The 20534-nt window shown below is 35.6% G+C and overlaps 1 protein-coding gene across 1 annotated transcript; it reads left to right on the top strand.

Moving 5' to 3' along the window:
* On the top strand, positions 1-19024 carry TERB2 (telomere repeat binding bouquet formation protein 2). Its single transcript, XM_090271981.1, has 7 exons — positions 1-64; positions 178-259; positions 981-1120; positions 2904-2965; positions 6330-6415; positions 15854-15942; positions 18693-19024. Exons 1-7 carry the CDS (start codon positions 1-3, stop codon positions 18833-18835), a joined length of 666 nt encoding a protein of 221 aa, XP_090128107.1. The 3' UTR covers positions 18836-19024.
* Positions 19025-20534: the final 1510 nt, after the last annotated feature.

The following is a 20534-nucleotide window of genomic DNA, read 5'->3' on the forward strand; positions in this document are numbered from 1 at the left end:
ATGTTTCAAGGGCAGCGGGGTTGGTTCTGCCGCAGCGTCAGCGGGAAGCTGAGGGAATTCTGGGGTAGGAAGCTGGGTGCAAGGGGAGGGTTAGGTGGAGAGGGTAGTACCCCTCCCCGCCCTTGTGCTTTGGACCCAAGGTTCTTGCTGACTGACCCTTTGCTCTTGCCTCCACAGTGGCCGAAGGAGGGGTGATCAGTAACCTGAGGGCCGCCGACTTCTTGTTCAGCTGTGATGCTTCCCACCCAGACACGCTGAGGTACCTGAAGGCCACCTGGCAGTCTCTCTCAGGTCATGATGAGCTAGGGGTTGGAGGTGGAAACTTAAGTCCACTCATAAATAGGGATGATCAGAATAGACTGGAAATGAGCAAGTTTTCAGTTCTAGATGTGGAGATTAAAAGAGATGACCTTTTCTTTCTCCTTTCTGCCACACTGGCATGGCCTCCTACCTGGTCCCGTGTCAGTTCTCGAGTTCCAATGTTAACATCTGTCTTGCACACTGCTCCACGTGACTTCTTGAAGCCCCTCCTATTCTAAACGGTTACATCTCCTGATTGCCTCTCAGTCCTGCGCATGGTCCTGTGTCTCCAAACTTAAAACCTTCGTAGTGTCTTTTGAATAACAACCCCCTACCTCATTACTCAGTTAGTGACCAAACGCCATGGATTGCACCCCTGTAAATGTTCTTAGTACTCACTGTCAATACTTTAGTACACACTGTAATTACCTCTTGTCTGGGCTATCACTGTATTTTTCTGACAGGTTGCTCAGCCTTCACCTGTCCACCTGTGGTGCGCTTTCATATTGCTCTCTAATTATGTTTATGAAGCAGAAGTCTAATCACTGTCCAGACTGTCCCTCTTCCTTACCCCCTACTTCCAGTCTCCCTACTTCCATTTATTTACTCTTTCTTTTTTGAAAGGTTGAACATCTTATTGTTTATTTCATAACCTAAAATATCTCCTTTCTTTCTCCTAGAGTATATCAGAGCCTCGATTACATAGATGATAACGCTACAGTTTTTCATGCCTACTATCTCTCTGCAGTAGCTAATGCTGAAGTTAAAAATTCAGTGGTTTTAGGTCATTTCCTTCTTCCTCCTGCATGCCTGCAAGAAGGTTAGTAAAGATCATTCATCCAATCCCCATTAGACAAGTCACCCAACTGGATTGATCTAAGTGCAAAAGTGTGGCCTTTGGATCAGATTGTCTTGGGTATATTCTAATTTTGTTTGTTTATCCTTCATTCACACATTCACTCACTGAGCTCCTACTGGGTTGAAACCCAGGTGCTGGGGATTCCATGGTGAATAATACACTCGCATGCAAATCTTGCCCTCACAGTGTTCACTGGCTGGGATCCAACACTTCCTAGTTCTGTGATCTTTAGCAACTTCTTCCTAGTTGTTTGGAGGATAAAATGAGATTAGTCTGATATGTGAGCATTCAATAAAATGTTCTTTGCTAGTTTTGAATCTTTTCATTTTATTTCTGAAAAATTTTTCTGTTTTCTGATATTTAAAGATTCATGATAATAACTCCACATATTACTAATGTTCTTTATACTTTTGAAAGTACTTTCACATTAATTATTTCAGCAACCCTGTGAAGTAAAGGGCGAGAAAATAAACTGCTTTTGAAATTGGTTCTTTTAGTTTTCCCTGACTGGAACACACTTTCTTACCCTGTTCTGTTCAAATCCTGCCTATTTTATGTGGGCTAACTCTGAACATCCTGGTTATGTAGGTCTTGCATTATTACCTGATTCTTGATGTGTATGTGTCCGCCCATATTGAGACAGAAGCTAGTAAAAGTTCCCTGTGATCCAAGTATTTAAAAAAAAAACTTGAAAAAGACTTCTATGGAAAAATTTCAGAAACCCCAAATATTGGGTTCCTTTCATAGTTAGTGCCCTGGTGAGACCTAGTTATAACAATAAATTGCTCTAAGTGGTTATGCAAATAAATAAATTAATGACTCCTATTCTGTCTTTGAGTTTAGCATCTTACATTAAAATATATTTAAATTTTTAAAAACTGTCAGAAATGAAAACATGCTCCTTTTTAAAAATGAAAACTGTATCTTATACACCTAGACCAGTATTGTCTAGTAGAAGTATGAAGATGCAAATGTGAGCCACATATTAATTTAAAATTTTCTGGTAGCCACATTATAAAAGAATAAGTAAAATTAATTTAAAGAATATATTGTATTTAACCTAATATATCTAAAATACCATTTTGATATATAACCAGTATAAAATTATTGCTATTTTACATTCTTTTTTGGATACTAAGTCTTTGAAATTCAGTATTTATTTTATGCTTACAGCACATTTCAGTTTGGGCTAATAACACATTTCAATATGATACCCACATGTAACTAATGTAGTGGCTACTACTAGAACTAGGCAGAATAGAACTAGAGGAATGTTACCTTTTTGTCCTTGAATGGGCTACTGTGGAAACTTTTGAGATCTTTGAGTTAGGATGATGACATAGTCCTTTGACATACTGAGCATTGTAGAGTTTCAACATTGTTGAATTCTTGAGGACCTCTATTCTACAAATACAGGAATTTTATAGCTTTTATTTCGATTGAACAATTGTCTTCTTTGTTAAAGCTTGGCCTAAAGACATTGATATCTAATGAAGATGTATATTCCCGCAGAAAAAGTTTACATCAATGATTCTCATAATGCATTGGCATCATCTGAAAAATTTGTTAGAAATGCAAATTCTTAAGCTCATTTAATAGGAATCTGCATTTTAAACAAGTATCATAGGTGGTTTTGATACAAGTGGAATAATCCTGGCCTAGAAATTTCAAACTTCAAGTAAATATAAAAATTTTTACATTTACTCTTTTAAAAATAGTATTGGATTTGTTTTTCCTACCACAGAAATAAGAAAAAAAATTGGTAGTTTTATTTGGGAAGAAGACCAACATTTTTTGACAGAAAAGGTAAGAGTAAAATAAGGTATTTAATAAGAATCTACAGTTTAAAAAATTTTTGTAAGCAATGTAATCTTAAAAATGTTTACCTGTGACACGTTAGCACCAATGATCCAGATTAAGGAATTTAGAGGCCACTCTTTTATTGAACACTTATAGGATTTGACATTGTTTTTATACTAGTACGTTAGTAATATTGAGATATTTTGTACGAATAAAATTATTCACATAACTTGAAAATTGGCTTCTGTCAGTAATATTAAAGAAATAGTAGTTGCACAGTATATATACCAGTTCTTTACTGCCCGTGTAGATTCTGATTGATTAATTACTGTGTTGAGTCATTTGTTAAATGTTTTGAATAACACCCCTCAACAAATGTGTATAATACCAAAATTTGACTTCTATGGATTTTGCCATCCTGCTTCAAATTTTCCTATGCTTTCGACTTCAGAGTCTTTATGTAGTAGCCAAATTTGTGATAACTTGAACATCAAAAATAACAATGATGGTAATGGATTATAAAACATCTGTAATTCTATAGTAATACTTCAAAGGCTAAGGGAGTAAACCCCGACAGAAAATCCGGAGCCGGAGTCCCTAAGGCGGTTTGACGTTGTAGTCAACACCGGCAACTCCTGCGGCGCACCTGAAGCCAAGCTGTATTGACTCCGTCTTTCCCTTGGACCCTTCAGCTGCGAAGAGAGGGTGGGGTCTGCTGCATGGGCAACAGCTGGCCCTCCATATCACCCTGCCCAGGCTCTGTAGCTTCACTGGAGAGGACACTCCAGCGTCATCGCAAGATGTCGATTCAACACGGGAGGAGACAGATACCGTGTCACTCCCGAGTTGGACTGCACAGCCATTCTCGGCGGTGCAGATAGACTCTTAAGAAGCTACACCATCGACGGCTGCCGACGCCGACGACGACGACTTCAAAGCATAAAGAAAGGGAAAAAAGGAAGAACAGAAGGGAGAAAGGAACGTAGGAAGGAGTAATGGAAGGAAGGAAGGAAGGAAAAGGTGGGGTAAGAGAAATTTTTCTTACAGAATAGCAGCTAATAAATATACAAAGAATGATGGAATAGAAAATCTCCATTTTACCACTCCCAACAAAATCATTGATTTAGCAAGGGTTATTAATTGATGTTATCATAAAACTATGATCTCAAATGATCACCTCACAGATTACTTATTATAAAAATAAGCAATGTACCTTTATACTAGAGAGATCTATCAGACACCAACTAATGAAATTTAGCATCACTAGTGCTGAAACAACCTCTCATTATATTATGTTCAGCTTGATGCAATATAATCAAAAGTACACAATATTATATATGTAATGTTCTTGTTCAAAATGCTTAACCTGAATCTAATTATGAGTAAACACTCAGGCACTTCTAGAATATTGGCAATATCACAAAACAACTAGCTGGCTTAGGCTCTTTAAAACAATGTCATTAAAAAAAAAAAAAAGCAGGGAGACGTTTAGATTAAGAGACATAACCAAATGTGTATAAACCTTGATTGGAAACTGGACTTTATAAAAAAAGTTTTAAAAGCCCTGGACAGTGTGGCTCACTTGGTTGGAGCTTTGTTCCATACCTGAAAGGTTGAGCTTTTGATTCCTGGTCAGAGCACATACCTAGGTTGCAGGTTTGATTCCCCCATCTGGACCATATGGGAGGCAACTAATTGATGCTTCTCTCTTGCATCAATATTTCTCTCTCTCCCTCTCTCTAGATGCAATGAAAAAATGTCCTTGGGTGAGGATTTTTTTTAAAAAGGACATTTTAAGGATATTTGGGAAAATCTAAATATGGACTGTACATAGGTACTATTGAATTAATGTTAATTTTGTTAATTGTGATAGTGGTATTATTAAGATAAAAAATTAAGAAAATGCATGCTAAAGATTAAAGAATAAAATGTCATAATATCTTCAAATATTTTCAAATGATCCAGCAAAAATAAAAATTGGTAGAAGGAATTCAGGGTGGTAAAAATGTTAACAGTTTGTGAATCTAGGTGAAAGGTGTATAGTACTTATTATATTATTTTTAATTCCTGGTAAGTTTAAAATTTTCAAAATAAGAAGTTAGGGACAAAATCTTTATAATATATCTAAAGCCAAACAACTTATGCATTTTGTACTCCTTTTATTAATTTGTATTTTCTTTCCAAAGTGTCATAATCTGAAAATACTAGTTCTTTTATTTTCTTTGTCTACGTTGTACAAAGGACCAAAATATTTAATCCTTGACTTATCACAGTGCTTCTAGGGACATGAATGTTGATAGAATGGTTATTATTTGACAGTAATTATTGAGTATACCAGAACTCTATAGTTAAAAAGTCCTTAAAGATCATTAACTTAATCATTCAGTTTTAGAAATGAGAAAACTGAGGTAAAGAGAAGTAAAAATTGCCTAGGTTTACAGAGCCAGATATTAACAAAGTGAAACATAATTTTCTAAGCTCCAACTCAGTCCAATGTTTTTTCTACTAAAAAAATTAGTAGAACATGCCTGCTGTACTATTGACTGGAGACTGTTGACACTAGAAACTGTATGATTATATAATAAAGGATTTTGTTAGTTCTTTCAAAAACTTGATGATATTGAATATTAGCCAATTATAATGTAATCATAGTATATATAAGTGAAAGGTACTTCATTGAATGACAACAACAAGGGTAAATCTGGAAAGCAATTTGGGGGAGCATTATTATTATTTAGAGTGGATTTGTGACCTAAATATAGAAATTTCCTAATGCCATATTAAGTAAACATAGTATGGGATAGGTACCAGAATCTGAGTTACTTTCACATAATTTTTTGGAAAAGCTTAGTATACATTTAGTTCTTTCATAACTTCATAGCTAAATACTTCATTTAAATTTTGGGGGGGAAATATAATTTGTTCAGCATACTTCATATTTTTGGCTTGTAGTTCACAGGCAGCCTAGGAATCTTTAATTCAAAAATTTTAAGACAGTGTAATAACACTTTTATGTTTCCTTATTTTTAAAAATTTAAAAAGTCATATGACCACATAATGGAAAGTTTCAAAAATTGAAAAAGAATAAAATCAGGAAAAAGTTGTACTATCTATTACAACCACAGCTGTTATTTTAAAAATTATATTCTTCTTTCTTTATGTATCTCTAAAAATATAGGGTATAATTTTGTGTGTGTACAAAATTTTAAGTTTGTTTTCCACTCAACTAGATTGAATGTATCTAAGTATATAAATATTTTTATGACTCTTAATATATATTGCCAATATACTCTTTTCTTTTATTAAAAATTATTGGTTGGATCATTGGCGTGCTGATTTTTAAAAATGTGATTTCTTTTTCTATCCACAGCGTAATGAAGTAACACCAAATGAAATAAATGCCCTTAAGGAAAGCAGTGAACTAGCCACAGATCACAAAAAGGAATTAGCCAAAAGGTATTGAATTCATATACTTCAATTGATATTCATTCAGCTCAATGTAGTCATCTTTGAGCATTGACTGTGTGTATATCTCATTTAATTTTCAGTCTTCTTATGAGATTGTATTATCATGATCACATCTCCATTTTATAGAAAAAGAGATCTAGGATTAGATAGATTGCAATTTGCCCAAGTCTTCTATTAAGTAGGGAGAAGCAGGATTTGAACTGGGTCAGTCTAATTCTAAGCTCATGCATTTAACTACTCTGCTAGACTAACCTTGCAGAAAAGAAACTAGAATTTTATTTATATTATGATTGCTGTTACATTATATTTAAAATATATATTTTAATAATAAGAAAATATACTAAATATTAGCAGTAATTTTATTGGATTGGAACTTCTGAGTGATTTCTCCCTCTCCTTTCCAAATTGTTTGTAATGTGATTACTTTGGTTTAAGAAATTGTGTTAGGGTCATGTGAGGACAATGGAATCTAGTCAGGCTTTCTCACCCCGGACGCCCAGGTGCGGGCTCCCAGAGATGACATTAGATAGGCTTGTGCAGTGCACTTGCAATTATATAAGCATCGAGGTCATATTTTGGCTAGTGGCTAGCTTTGTTTATACATAATATAAAAGAGGTGGAACCCCCATGAGAGTGCTTGTGAGTGGGAACAGCAAGGAGCAAGTGTTGGGGCATTGAGCAAAAGGAGAGGCAGCACTGAGCACAGGCAGGCACTGGGTACCGAGCAACGAGCGAGTAAGAGGCAGGGGTGCAAGCGAGATACTGTAATGTCTGCAATAAAGGAACTGTCAGAGATTCCAACCTTGCCTAGAGTATATTTCATCCGATTGCCGGACCAAAGGGAATCTGCATTCGTTTGTCATGACAGACCAGTCTATAAGAGGCCCCCTTGTTGCAGGCTTATTTATGACCTAGTCCTAATTTCATATTTTCCTGTTCGGTGGTCTTAAAATATTCATTGGGAGTGTTGGTTATATGAAAGTCTAGTATTTGGCTACTGAAATAAAAATGATCAGTAGAAGTTGTCTTTCTTCAATGTAAATGTGATGGGTTTAATTCATATAGTTTTTTCAATTTTAAGTTTTTTCCTCCCATAATTTTTCTCATATTTTAATATCTGCTATTTTGGTTTGTTATAATTTGATGTAAGTCGTTACCTGGTTTAACACAAAGTTCTATATTCAATTATATTAAGTTTAGTAAACCACTGCTTCATGATCCTGGAACTTCTAGATATTCTACCACTTAAGTTTGAGATTCCGTATTTTAGGTCTTTTTGAGCTCTATGTGTAACAGTCCTTTGAACTTACTTGTGCATTTTGAGATAAGAAACTGGTACGGAGAGGGAGAAAAATGAAAATAGAAGAGGTGAAACCATGAAGATAATCTTTTTTTTTTTTTTTTAAGAATAAGGAGACTCTTATTAGAGGGCTTATTTTAGTACTATTTACTTCCTGCTGATCTTTTATAAATCTTGCCAGTCTTATAAGTCTTCAGAGTTTTCTCTCAATCCTCTTTTTATATGTTAGTACATTTTAGGAAAACTGATGCCAATTTCCCCGTGGTATCATTGCCTTAAGGAAGAAAGAAGAGAACACTCATATAATAAATTTAATTAATAAATTAATGACAAACTGTATACATACAAAGGGAGTAATGTTTCCATATTCCTATAAAAATGTATAGAAAGTTTATTTGTGAACTTTCTTCCCAATCTTTTTCATGGAGTCATTTTTTATCATGGTAAAATATAGGTAAAATCCCAAATGCTTTTAAGTAATATTAAAATAATTAAATACATAGAAACAAATACAAAACTCCCCTTTTTTCCTGAGAGGAAAAACAGATAAAAGAATCAAAAACTCAAAAAATAAAGAAAAACATATTCAATACTCAGCGCTTCAACATTTTTCAGTCTGAGGGTCTCAGCAATTCTCCATTGCTTTATGCTGGACTCCACCTGTGGGTTCTAACATTCTAATAGTTCTTCATAACGACAAAATTTTACTCTTCAAGTTCTCTCAATTCTTACTTTCATTTAACCTCCTTTTTCAACCCACTGAGTCTTCCAGTGCCTTGGAATTTCCTTTAACTCTGTATGTCACTTTCATAATCCTAGCTACTTAGCCTCAACTTCTTCTGAATAAACTACTTTATTTTGTCAATTCAATTCTCTCATTAATATCTTCATTTACCTAGGCTTCTTGTTCAGCCATACTATTGGGCAGCCTTAGTATGTCAGTACCCAGTCAATTTCCATACTTCCTTTTTTTAATATATATTATTTTATTTTCCTGTTGTTCAATTACCGTTGTCCCAATTTTCCCCCCATTGCTCTCCCCTGCCCCACTCACCCCCTCCCTCTCCCACAGTCAATCCCCACCTTGTTGTCCATGCCCATGGGTCCTTTTTATTTGTTCTTTGGCTAGACCCTCCCCCTTTCCACACTTCTTTTCAAAGAGAATACAGTGCATTAGTTTCTTGCACCTGAGGTGGTTTAAAAGAACACACTTCTCTTAAAACAATCACACTTTCTCAGGTCCATCCACAGTCAGCATGGAGGACATGCTCCTTCCAGAAGTTCTAGAGGAAGATCCAGTTCCTTGCTTTTTCCAGTTTTGGGAGTGGCCTTCCTGACAGTCGATGGTCCCTATCTCCATCTCATGAAGATATTCTTAAGAGATGGATAGAGAAGAGGATAGTTATCCTAAGTGACCTTGTAAAAGAAGGCTGGGAAATGGAAATAAAAAGTGACTCCCAGTGATTCACTTGACTAGGAAAGATATGAGATATATAAGTCCTTTAAGAAACGGTTGTCCTGCAAAACACAGAAACTATAAAAGAAAAGATTGATAAATATGACTACAAAAAATGTTTTAAACTTGTATATGGCAATAAAAATACTATAAACCAAGTCAAAAGAAAAATACACATTGGGAAAAACACTGGACAAAGGCTAGTTCCCTTAATACACAAAGGGGGCTTACAAATCTGGGGAAATATGTACAATTCAATAATAACAAAAATAGCCAAAGGATCTGAATAAACACCTTCAGTAGGTGTCTACCTAGAGCCTTTTCTTTGTGGAGCCACCAGAGGGTGCAATGCAAACATAGATAAAATATACTTTGACATTGCTCTTGAAGCATTTATTTTGTTGGCATACTAGTAGTATTGAACACTAGGTGGTGAACTAGGTATTGAGTACTTGCTAATCACAAGACTCGTGAGCTCGGCAGTTCACAATAATTCAGGTGATTCTCACAACCCTATAAGATAGATAAATACTATTAGGCCCATTTTACAACTGAGGAAACGAGTTAGAGAGCTAAATAATCAATCCAATATTATTTAAGTAATGAAGCTGAATTTAAAACCAAGGCTAGCCAGCTGAATCAGAACCGAAGCTCATAATCAGTATACTGTTTTTCCTTCCCAAAAAGTTCCCAAAATCTTCAGAAAGTTGCATGAATGTTTATTTTTTTCTTTTTAATTACAGTAATTTTATTATGATGAATATAATGCATGCAATTTGTCAAAATAGAAAATATTAAAAAAAGAATAAAGAAAATTTAAGTTACTATAAACAACCCCACTACTCAGAGATAACTACCATCAACATTAGTACATTTCTTGCTAGTTTTATACAAATACATGCATTAAATACAGTTGATGTAGATTGCATATGTAGTCTGTCTCATGATTTTCCACTTAGTGTTTTATGGGCAGTTCCTCATTTTGAAAAGCTTTATTTGGTATTATGATTTGTAATGGCTGTATATGGTATTTTGGAGATTATTATGCTAAGAGAAATAAGCCAGTCAGAGAAAGACAAATACTATATGATCTCACTTGCATGTGGAATCTAATGAACAAAATAAACTGATGAACAAGACAGAACCAGAGGCATGGATATATGGAACAGATTGACAGACCTCAGAATGGATGGAGGTGGGGAGTGGTCCTGAGTAAAAGAAGGTGAAGAGATTAGCCAAAGAACGAATATGCATAGCCCGAGGACATAGACAACAGTGTGGTGAAGGCTTGGGGGGGGGGGGGGACGCTGGGTGGAGGTGGGCAAAGGGGTCCTGCGAAATGGGGACATCTGTTATAGGGTCAATAATTTAAAAAATGTTTTAAATTATTTACAAGTTGTTTCTCTTATGGCACCTTCATGAACATCTTTTTAAAAATAAACCTTTCTCTACTTTTTTAAAGTAATTCTAAAGGACACAGCGCCTACTGTTAGTTGCTTCCCACAAAAGTACAAATTTAAATTACCACCAGTGTTGGTCTCACTACATCCTCATCATTATATAGTCTTAATAAAAAGCCTTGTGCTAATAGATGAAAATGGCATCTTATTTTAATTTGCATTTTTCTTTGATTGCTAATATGTTTGAACTTTTTTGAATTTATTAGAATTTTATATTTCCTTTTTTGTGCCCTTTTTTGGTTTCTATTCTTTCTCCATCTTCTGTTGAGGGGTGGGGCTTACTGTTTTTATCAACCTGTCTGACATCTTTGTATAATAACTATATTACCTTTTGCCAGTTTGTTACATTGGATCCTCTGTTTATTGTCTGGTTTATACTTCTTCAGAGATACAAGTTTTACATTTTTACATCATTAAATTAATCACTTTTCCTTTATGATTTCTTCTATTGCCTTTACCTTCAGAAAAGTCCTTTCCCATTCAGAGATCAAATAGGTTTTTAATTCTGCAGATATTTATTTTGGTGTAAAATAATAGCTGAAGATCTAAATTAATTTTTGTTTTGCAAATAAGAAATTTCCACCAGCTTTTTGAAATATAAATTTTTTCAACTGATGTTTGATTTCCCTTTGTCATATGTTGTTTTTATGTATATGGAGATCTATTTTTAGACTATTTTATTCCATTAATCTGTGAATTTTTTTATATCAATACAATATTCTTTTAAGTTAGATAATTTTATTTCTGTATTTAATTCCTGAAAGATAAGTCTCAAACTCCTTTTTCCTTAGCTCTTCATGCCTACTTAATATTTCTCTATTTTCAAATTTTAATTACTTTTAATAGGTAACATATTCACATGGTTCAAAATTCATGGTATATAAAAAAGGATACTATGAAAATATACTGGCCTCTAGCAAGCCACTTTCCTTCCAGAGGCAATCCATATTATTAGTTTCTTATATGCATATACTACCAAACTTATATAAATATTCTTTAATTTCTCATTTTTTGCACAAATAGTAATACACTGTATCCCATTCATTTGTGATGCAACAGTGCCACTGTGTTTTAATTACTTATAATATGATTTAATATCTAGAACTAGTTCCTCCTTCTTATACTTTTTGAAGTTTTCTTAACTACTTTTTCTGAATCTGTCTATCTGATTTTTACAACCACCTTGTTCATATTTTTAAAAAAATTCCTGTTGTTATTTTTAGTGATGTTAATGAATATTTGTAGATTAACTTCAGGACAGTATTGATGAGACCAAATATTCCTGTCTGAGAAAGTGGTGTTTTTTTCCTCCATTTTTTCACATTTTCTTTTGTGGCCTTTATCTTTATGTAAATTTTGTACTTCTTTTAAGATTATTCCTAGATATGTTTTTTCATTCTGTACTGTTAGAACTTCTAACATGTTGTTCAGATAAATTTTAGAATTATTTTTTATCTTAAGCTCTAAAATCCCTTGGAGACTTTGCTGAGAATTGTGTTAAACTTCAATTTGAGAATTGTTGTCTTTGTAATTTTTAATAGCCCTATCCAGGAGAATGCATTTTGTTTTTCTTTATTTTTATCTTCCATATCTCAATAAAGTTTTTTATTTTTCTACATATGAGATTATAAATTTCTTATTATGGTTATTCCTAAATTTTAATGAATTTCATTGCTATTGTGGATTTCTTCTATTTTACTTTGTATTAGTTATTATAGTTATTGATTTGGGTGTATTTGTTTTATATTTATCCATTGGAATCTAAGATTCTAAGAACATTTAAGCTGATTCTCTTGACTTTTCAGGGTGACCAGTCATATCATTTGTTAATAACAAGAATATTGCTTCTTCCTTCTCGCTAGATATCTCTTCTGTTTCTTTTTCTCCCGTTTCCCATCTCTTATTGCTTGGCCAGAAATTTTAGAGCCATGGTAAATAATGAAAATGACAATGGTTATCCTTGTTTAGTCCCTGATGTTTTGGGGAACAACTATTTTGCTTTATTTGTAGGATCTCATTCTAACTGAGCTATAGTTTCTTTTAGAAAAGTTTAGATGAAATTAATTTTTAAACAAATTGAAAATAAAGCCTTTATCATCACTCAGCATAATTTTAGATTTTTAGGAAAATAATAAATTTAAGAATGATCTCAATTATTATGAAATTTAAAATTTTTTCATATGCTTATTTATTTGTTATATATAGTCTAAATTGGCCCTGGCTGGTTTAGCTCAGTGGATTGAGCGTCGGCCTGCGAGCTAAGTGTCGCTGGTTCGATCTTCCAGTCAGGGTACATCAGAGAAGGAAAACTCTGACTCCAAAAAACCTCCGCTGCCTTGCGGCATACCTCTTCAGGGGAAAGGCTAAGGGAGTAAACCCTGACAGAAAATCCGGAGCCGGAGTCCCTAAGGCGGTTTGACGTTGTAGTCAACACCGGCAACTCCTGCGGCGCACCTGAAGCCAAGCTGTATTGACTCCGTCTTTCCCTTGGACCCTTCAGCTGCGAAGAGAGGGGGGGTCTGCTGCATGGGCAACAGCAGACCCTCCATATCACCCTGCCCAGGCTCTGTAGCTTCAGCGTCATCGCAAGATGTCGATTCAACACGGGAGGAGACAGATACGATGTCACTCCCGAGTCGGACTGCACAGCCATTCTCGGCTGTGCAGATAGACTCTTAAGAAGCTACACCATCGTCTCTCGAGACGGATGGCTGCCGCCGCCGCCGATATAGTCTAAATATAGTAAAAATTGTTATTTGGTGTAGTTAGAAAATAGGATATTTTATTTTATTTATTTTTATTTTTATTTATTTAAATTAATTAATTTTTTATAACAATAAAAAATAACAATTCCCCCCTCTCAGACTTAAAACCCTTTATAATCTTATAAAGGACAATGGTCAAAGGTCTTGTGCTCCTCTAGCTGCTTCCAGCTGGACATGGTCGTCGTCCTACCTACCCTTGGGTCCAGAAATCCCTAATAAGAGTGGGGTGTGGAGGGGAGGGTGACCTTCCCACTTGGGGAAGGATCTTGTAGAATCCAGGTCAGTTGGCTGTCCCCGGACAACGGCATGCTTGGTTTAACAGGCTGGCATCCTTGTTGTATTCTGGGGGCAACATATTTGGCAACAGGGTTAAAAGGCATCATTCAATTCATAACCACTTGATGACAAAAGGCAGGAATTAATTTTTCAATGTCCCACATCAGGAAAAAAAAAAGGCTTCTTTGGGGGAAGGTGTGCAAGGCACGTCACACCTGTCCACAACCCTTTTGCCCACTATACTTAGTTTGGGCTGAGGGAAATATTTTAGGTTTCCCTCTTCTCAGACCTCTGGGCCCTTTCTGTCCAAGCCATTAGGATAGAAAAGAGAAACCAGTTTTAAAGTGAAGCCCACAGACCACCCCATGCTTCACCAACCCAGCCACTTAGTTCAGCCAAACCATTGAGTCTCAGGACGCAGTGATGGAGACAGGATTAAGTGAGGCCTATACGTACAGACAATCACTTGGGTAATGAGATCATAGGCTTATGCCCTATGACAACAACACACATGTTAATTTATGCAACATAACTCACAAACCACTCTAAATCTGCAAGACTGTCTTATTGGAAAGACATCCAGTTGCAAGGCATTTGACATTCTTATTGCCTGTAAATTAAGCATGTTTGATGATATCACAGACCTAGTTTAACTTTCAAATGAAAACAAACTTTAAATGGAAATAAATTTTAAAGACAGTTAGCTGCACTACTTTATAGTCTACCACTGAGCATTGTGATTTTCCTTGAATCGCAATTTTTCTCCTTGTCCTTAAAGGGACTGCATTAAGTCCAGTTTTAATTTATCCTGTTCGTTTGCATAAACACAACAAGAGCAGCAAATGATCACATATGATCTTTATGTCTGCTTTGCTGGAACTTACACAAGGAACGTTTAGGGTGACCTTCAGTCTGCCCTTCAGGGCACAGGAACTGAGCCACATACCTGCCATTTAGCCTTGCCTATAAACACCTGTCTTTTCCAAGTCCTTCAGGTTTTCCATTGTGCCTTAAGGTCCCTTCTAACCATCTTTCAGGAAAGCAACCTTTGTTCCTTCTCTGAAAAGATTGCCATGGACCCCACAACCAACCAAGGTACCAGGCTTTTTTTTCTCATGGGCTTTTATTACCTTCGAAAGTCAATCCGAGTTCCTCAGGGATTTTTGGTAACAACCAGAGCCCAAGTATGTCTCCTTTAGGCATGACATTCCAGTCAAAGTCTTGGTCAATAAAACCTCTATTAACAACTGCTCTTATTAGTTTTATGCAAAGAACCTTAGGTCATTACTTCTTCAGAATGCCAAGTTCAGGAGGGATCAGGTAGGGAGAAAAAGATACAGCGTGAAGGAAAATCCTTGTCCTTCTAAAGAAAATAGGATATTTTAGTTGAAAACTGCTTAGCTCTTTAAAAAGTAGAATATAATTAATTATGCTATACAACCACACTCAGAATTATTTAACTTCTTTTCTTTTTAACTCAGAAGTCACTTCAGAATTTTAGTGTAACTCTTGGTTTTCCCAGACATCATTTTTTTAATTTTTAAAATATAGAAGTACTAAGCAATAGAGTTCCAATTATTTGAACACTGAATAACAAAAAGTGCTGTGATTGCCCTGGCCAAGTGGCTAAGTTGTTCAGAGTGTCATATGGACACCCAAAGGTTATGGGTTCAATCCCTGGTCAGAGCAAGTACCAGACGATGTTTCTCTCTAACATTGATGTTTCTCTCTCTCTTCCTCTCCCTTTTTAAAGTCAAATTTAAAAATGCTGTGATTATTTAAAATAGAGCCTACTATGCTCTTCTTTTGGCATATTTAACATTACATATGTATATATGTATTTTATTTCATTATAAAGTATGTTGAATTATTGTGCATTCAAGAATACTGAGTAAAAAACTAAGGCATCTATATAATTCAATAAATACTTGTTTTGTGAAGTGGCCAAGAAAATCAAATATATCTATATGGGCCCTTGTATTACTTGGAAGCACAAAAGAAGTTGTTCACACCCACATTTTTACCCAACTAAGACTGAAATTTGATGAAAGAGCAAATAGATTATGATGTATAATAGACTAACCTCCTATTGCCTGGAATAATTTCTCACATGTAAAACAAGTTCAAAAATAAATATAAATGTGATTTTATGTATGTTTCAATTCACAGCACAAAAAAGCACTGTATAAGGACTCCAATTGTAGAAAAGCAGATGTACTTCCCTCTTCAGAATTATCCAGTGAACAACATGGTAACAGGTAATTTAAAATAAAATTTAGAGTAAATCCAAGTAGGGAAGAAACAAGGAAATATTTTCTACAATAAAGCTGTTATTGTGCTAGCCTAGCAAATAGAACCCCCTCTGTTATACATGCTAATAGAAGAGATTCACACATTAAATAAATTAATGTGCAGAACTGACCCAAAAATAGCCCCACATTTTCTGTGTTTAAGTGCTAATCTATACGCAGAGTGAGGACATGTCCCACATGTCCCAGTTTACACAACACAGTTCCCATTTGTGCATGTTGTCCTGGTATTAGTTTTTACCCTCAAGTGTCCCAGTTTGGAAGATAAATTATATGGACAACCCTTATCAGTTTCCTCTGAGAATCTGATGAAACATAGGTCCTTTTCCCTAGTATACACACACACACACACACAAATATAACACACCAAATTTGCATACAATTTAAAGAGTCTCACCTATGCCCAGGAGACCATTCATTGATTACCCAGGTGTCCATGGAGTCCATATTTGGGTTTCCTAGTGCTAGACATAAAGGACAGCTAACTGAAGCTAACATTGAGAGGATGGAACCAGAGAACCAGTTGAATAGTGGCCACTGGGGTTTGGATCACTTGCTAAGTGAGGTGGATATTTGGATAATTGATCTGCGTAGTATTCAGTGGGCCATTGATCATTAAAAAATAGAGGTTTTAAAAAATTGTTTTCAAAACAGCCATTTTAAAAGTATAGGTTTTTGAAATTTTACTTAAAATAACACTTATCTATTTATTTTTTTTTCTTTATTTAGCAGTGTCAAAACTATCTCCACAATAACCTTCAGAACTGATACACTAATCCATTTCTGATACATAAATGTTCTAGCCTCCTTATACTTAAGGGAATATTTTTATTACTGTAGTTATTATTATACTATAACAATTATTTTCCAATTTCTACCCTCATACATATCTTTAGAAACTTCATACAGTGTATATATGCAATTAACTAGACATTAGTATTTTCTGTAATAAGTGTCGCTGGTTCGATCTTCCAGTCAGGGCACATCAGAGAAGGAAAACTCTGACTCCAAAAAACCTCCGCTGCCTTGCGTCATACCTCTTCAGGGGAAAGGCTAAGGGAGTAAACCCTGACAGAAAATCCGGAGCCGGAGTCCCTAAGGCGGTTTGACGTTGTAGTCAACACCGGCAACTCCTGCGGCGCACCTGAACCCAAGCTGTATTGACTCCGTCTTTCCCTTGGATCCTTCAGCTGCGAAGAGAGGGGGGGTCTGCTGCATGGGCAACAGCAGACCCTCCATATCACCCTGCCCAGGCTCTGTAGCTTCAACTTCACTGGAGAGGACACTCCAGCGTCATCGCAAGATGTTGATTTAACACGGGAGGAGACAGATACCGTGTCACTCCCGAGTTGGACTGCACAGCCATTCTCGGCGGTGCAGATAGACTCTTAAGAAGCTACACCATCGTCTCTCGAGACGGACGGCTGCCGACGACGGGTATTTTACACAGAAAATAGCCATTAGGCAAATATCACAAGCCATAGGATAATAGGTAATATCACTAATATAGTAATAGTGCTTCAAGAGATCTTCTGAGGTAAAAGACTGTGATCAAAATATCTTTAAAGATATTAATCAATTTTATATTATTAAATTCATAGTTAATTTATTAACTACATTTATTATCTATTAGTAGAAACAATCAAACTATATGCATAGATAACCTGTTGATGGTGGTGGTGTTCTAAATTCAATTGTCCTTTTCATACAGGATTTACTTTTAAATTAAGTTTCACTTTTAGTATAAACCACAAATACTTATGTTACATATTAAATATAATCACTCAGATAAAAAATATTGCTATGAAGGTATATTGCTTAAAGTGATTGAGTCCTTAAGTAAGTTCTACCCATTGATACATCTATTTCAGATTATTCATGACATCAAAATTACTCATACCAGTAACCTTTCTTGACTAGGGAATAATATCAATTTTCCCATTAATTTTTTTATTAAAAAAATATTATCTCAGGCACTCTCCCTACTGGGAGTGCATCCACACCTTTCCCTGCCCCCTCTTCTTCCTCCACCGGCCTGCATGTCCTAAACTCTTAAGGGTGCCCATGAGACTTGCAACCAGAGGAACATTGGGCAGCGGCAGCTCGTCCCAGACTAACCCCCTGAACCTGTCTCCAAGGTCTTCTCTGACACTTAGGGAGTCAGAGCAGCCCAGCCCAGGCTCTCCTGTTGCTTCTTCTTTCCTAAGCCTTTCCTTGTGTCAGTGTTTCCAGCTTTAATAAACATACTCTCAAAATAAAAAAAAAAAAGAATATTATCTCAGTGTTAGCAGTGCATGAAAGTGTTGACTGCTCTATTAGGAAAGATGAACTGTCTGGGCCATTAGTAGCTAGTTGGATAGTTCTAGGTGCTTACATTCTAAGCCTGACATGCACTTCCCAGTTTTTTGGTCTAGGTGCTTTAATGTTTCATCCTAACCTTGACATCACACTCTCAATAGTCAAAGTGGTTAATTAAGTATCTGTGTTTTAAGAGGATGTAGAAGGTTGGGGGGAGCAGGTAAGGGGTAAGAAGGGTGTTCCCTGATAACTATCAAGTGTCATAGAGAATCTTCTCACTGGTATTTCTTATTTTCTAAGAACCTTCTTTAAAAGTCTTAGCTCTAATAAACCAAAAATACTGAAAATCAGACAGTGTGATATGATTTCAAATATATATTTTTTAAAATTTTGTTTTGTAGGCTATATATCAATTGATGGCATGAAGAAATTCCTTGGGGAGCTACATGACTTTATTCCTGGAAGTTCAGGATATTTGGCATACCATGTTCAAAATGAAATTAATTTGTCTTCTGTAAAAAACAAGTTGAAGAGGAAATATTAAGTTAAATTGTCCTTAAGTCTGGGCATTTGTTTTTTGTAAAATATTATCAAAGATGTGCATAATTTTATATTCTCCCATTTCAGACAGGGGTATGGGGAATGGGGATGATTTCTCCTTATTCTTCTTCAAAAATGTGTCTTTAGGAAATTCAGAATCATTTTGGCTTTGTATTTTGACATTTGGGCTGGACTTGTTCCCCAGCTTGTAACACATGTCCACAAATTCTGAGTGTACAGTTGTTATGGAGTAATTGTCAAAACATACTTCATAAGAAGTCTCAATCTGTGTGTGTGTGTGTGTGTGTGTAAGATCCTCTTTTGGCTTTAACATTCTATTATATATATATATTTTCCTAGGTTCAGTGCTGTGCAAAATTTATGATTCTAGTCATCTTATTTTTTTGTTTTGTTTTTATGTTTGGTCATCTTATTTTGATTAAAAAATTAGAATGCTATAGTTGAATTCTGAATTACTGTTTCTGACTTGGAAAATGTGGAGTAAAACATTTTAATAATTCAGACTCCATCTGTGGACAGTTTCTGATAATGTATCAGAAGTGATTTAATATGAACAAGTGTTACATCATCTGAAATGAACCCTCAATGCATCTTAGAATCATAATACTAGGAAGAACCCAAGAGAACATAGAATCAGAGAACATGAAATCCAACCATTTATTACATTTTTAAAACCCTCACTTGAGGAAATGCTTTCATTGATTTTAGAGAAGGAAGAAGGGAGTGAGAGAGAGAGAAACATGGATCGGTTGCCTCCTGTAGGGCCTCAACTGAGAATTGAACCTGCAACACTTCGGTGTACAGGACAATGCTCCAACCAACTGAGCGACCCGGCCAGGGCCCATTTATTGTTTTTAATGAGGAAATGAAGGCCTTGAATGGGTTTCTTGCCTGGGTTTCTAATTGGGGGCTGAACCAGGACTGGAACACAATCCTCTTGATTTTTCAGGCCAGTGCGTCCCTACTCTCCCACATGGCATATGCTCTAGCCTGTGTCAATATAATATGTCTTGAGATGTAGTGATTTCAAGAAGGCACCTTCTTTATTCATATGGTCATGCTGTATGGAATCTGGTGGGTTTATTACATTTTTGAGATTTATAAATGACATATTTGTGAAACTATCATATTGTTAAAACTATACTGTCTCCTAGGAAGTACATACCAGCTGTAGAATTTTCTAAAGAAAGTGCCCCCCTTTTTTACCATTTGGATCATATGAATATATATGGGCTCTGGTCTTTCTTTCATGACTCAAATTTTATAATACAAAATGTAGACACTAATCTCAATATCAGCATTTGAAAGTTCTGTTTTTCCTATATAGTAACTTTTCCGTATTTATATTCATATTTTTGGTTTAACTCTTCTGAATTTAAAAACTTAAACCCTAAATGTTAATTATCTTTTCCTGAAACATAATACATATTGTCTTTCTTGAACACTTTATCTTAGTCACATTCAGTTGATTATGTTTCTTATATATAAACCAAGCCCACTCTAGCTGGTGTGGCTCAATGGACTGAGCACCACCAGCCTGTGAACCCAGAATTTGCTGCTTTGATTCCCAGTCAGGGCATATGCTTGGGTTGTGGGCCAGGTCCCCAGTTGGGGGCGTGCTAGAGGCAGCCAATCAATGTTTCTCTCCCTCCCCACTCTCTAAAAATAAATTAATTGAATAT

This window comes from Furipterus horrens, unplaced genomic scaffold, assembly GCF_987537825.1.
Source record: "Furipterus horrens unplaced genomic scaffold, mFurHor1.1.pri manual_scaffold_3, whole genome shotgun sequence".
In the NCBI taxonomy this organism is placed as follows: Eukaryota; Metazoa; Chordata; class Mammalia; order Chiroptera; family Furipteridae; genus Furipterus; species Furipterus horrens.

Excerpts from the sequence above, each read along its gene's own strand:
- TERB2 (XM_090271981.1), top strand. The coding sequence starts at position 1 with ATGTTTCAAGGGCAGCGGGGTTGGTTCTGCCGCAGCGTCAGCGGGAAG. Across the intron at positions 65-177 it reads GAAGCTGAGGGAATTCTGGG|TGGCCGAAGGAGGGGTGATC; the intron begins GTAGGAAGCTGG and ends TTGCCTCCACAG. Across the intron at positions 2,966-6,329 it reads AACATTTTTTGACAGAAAAG|CGTAATGAAGTAACACCAAA; the intron begins GTAAGAGTAAAA and ends TTCTATCCACAG.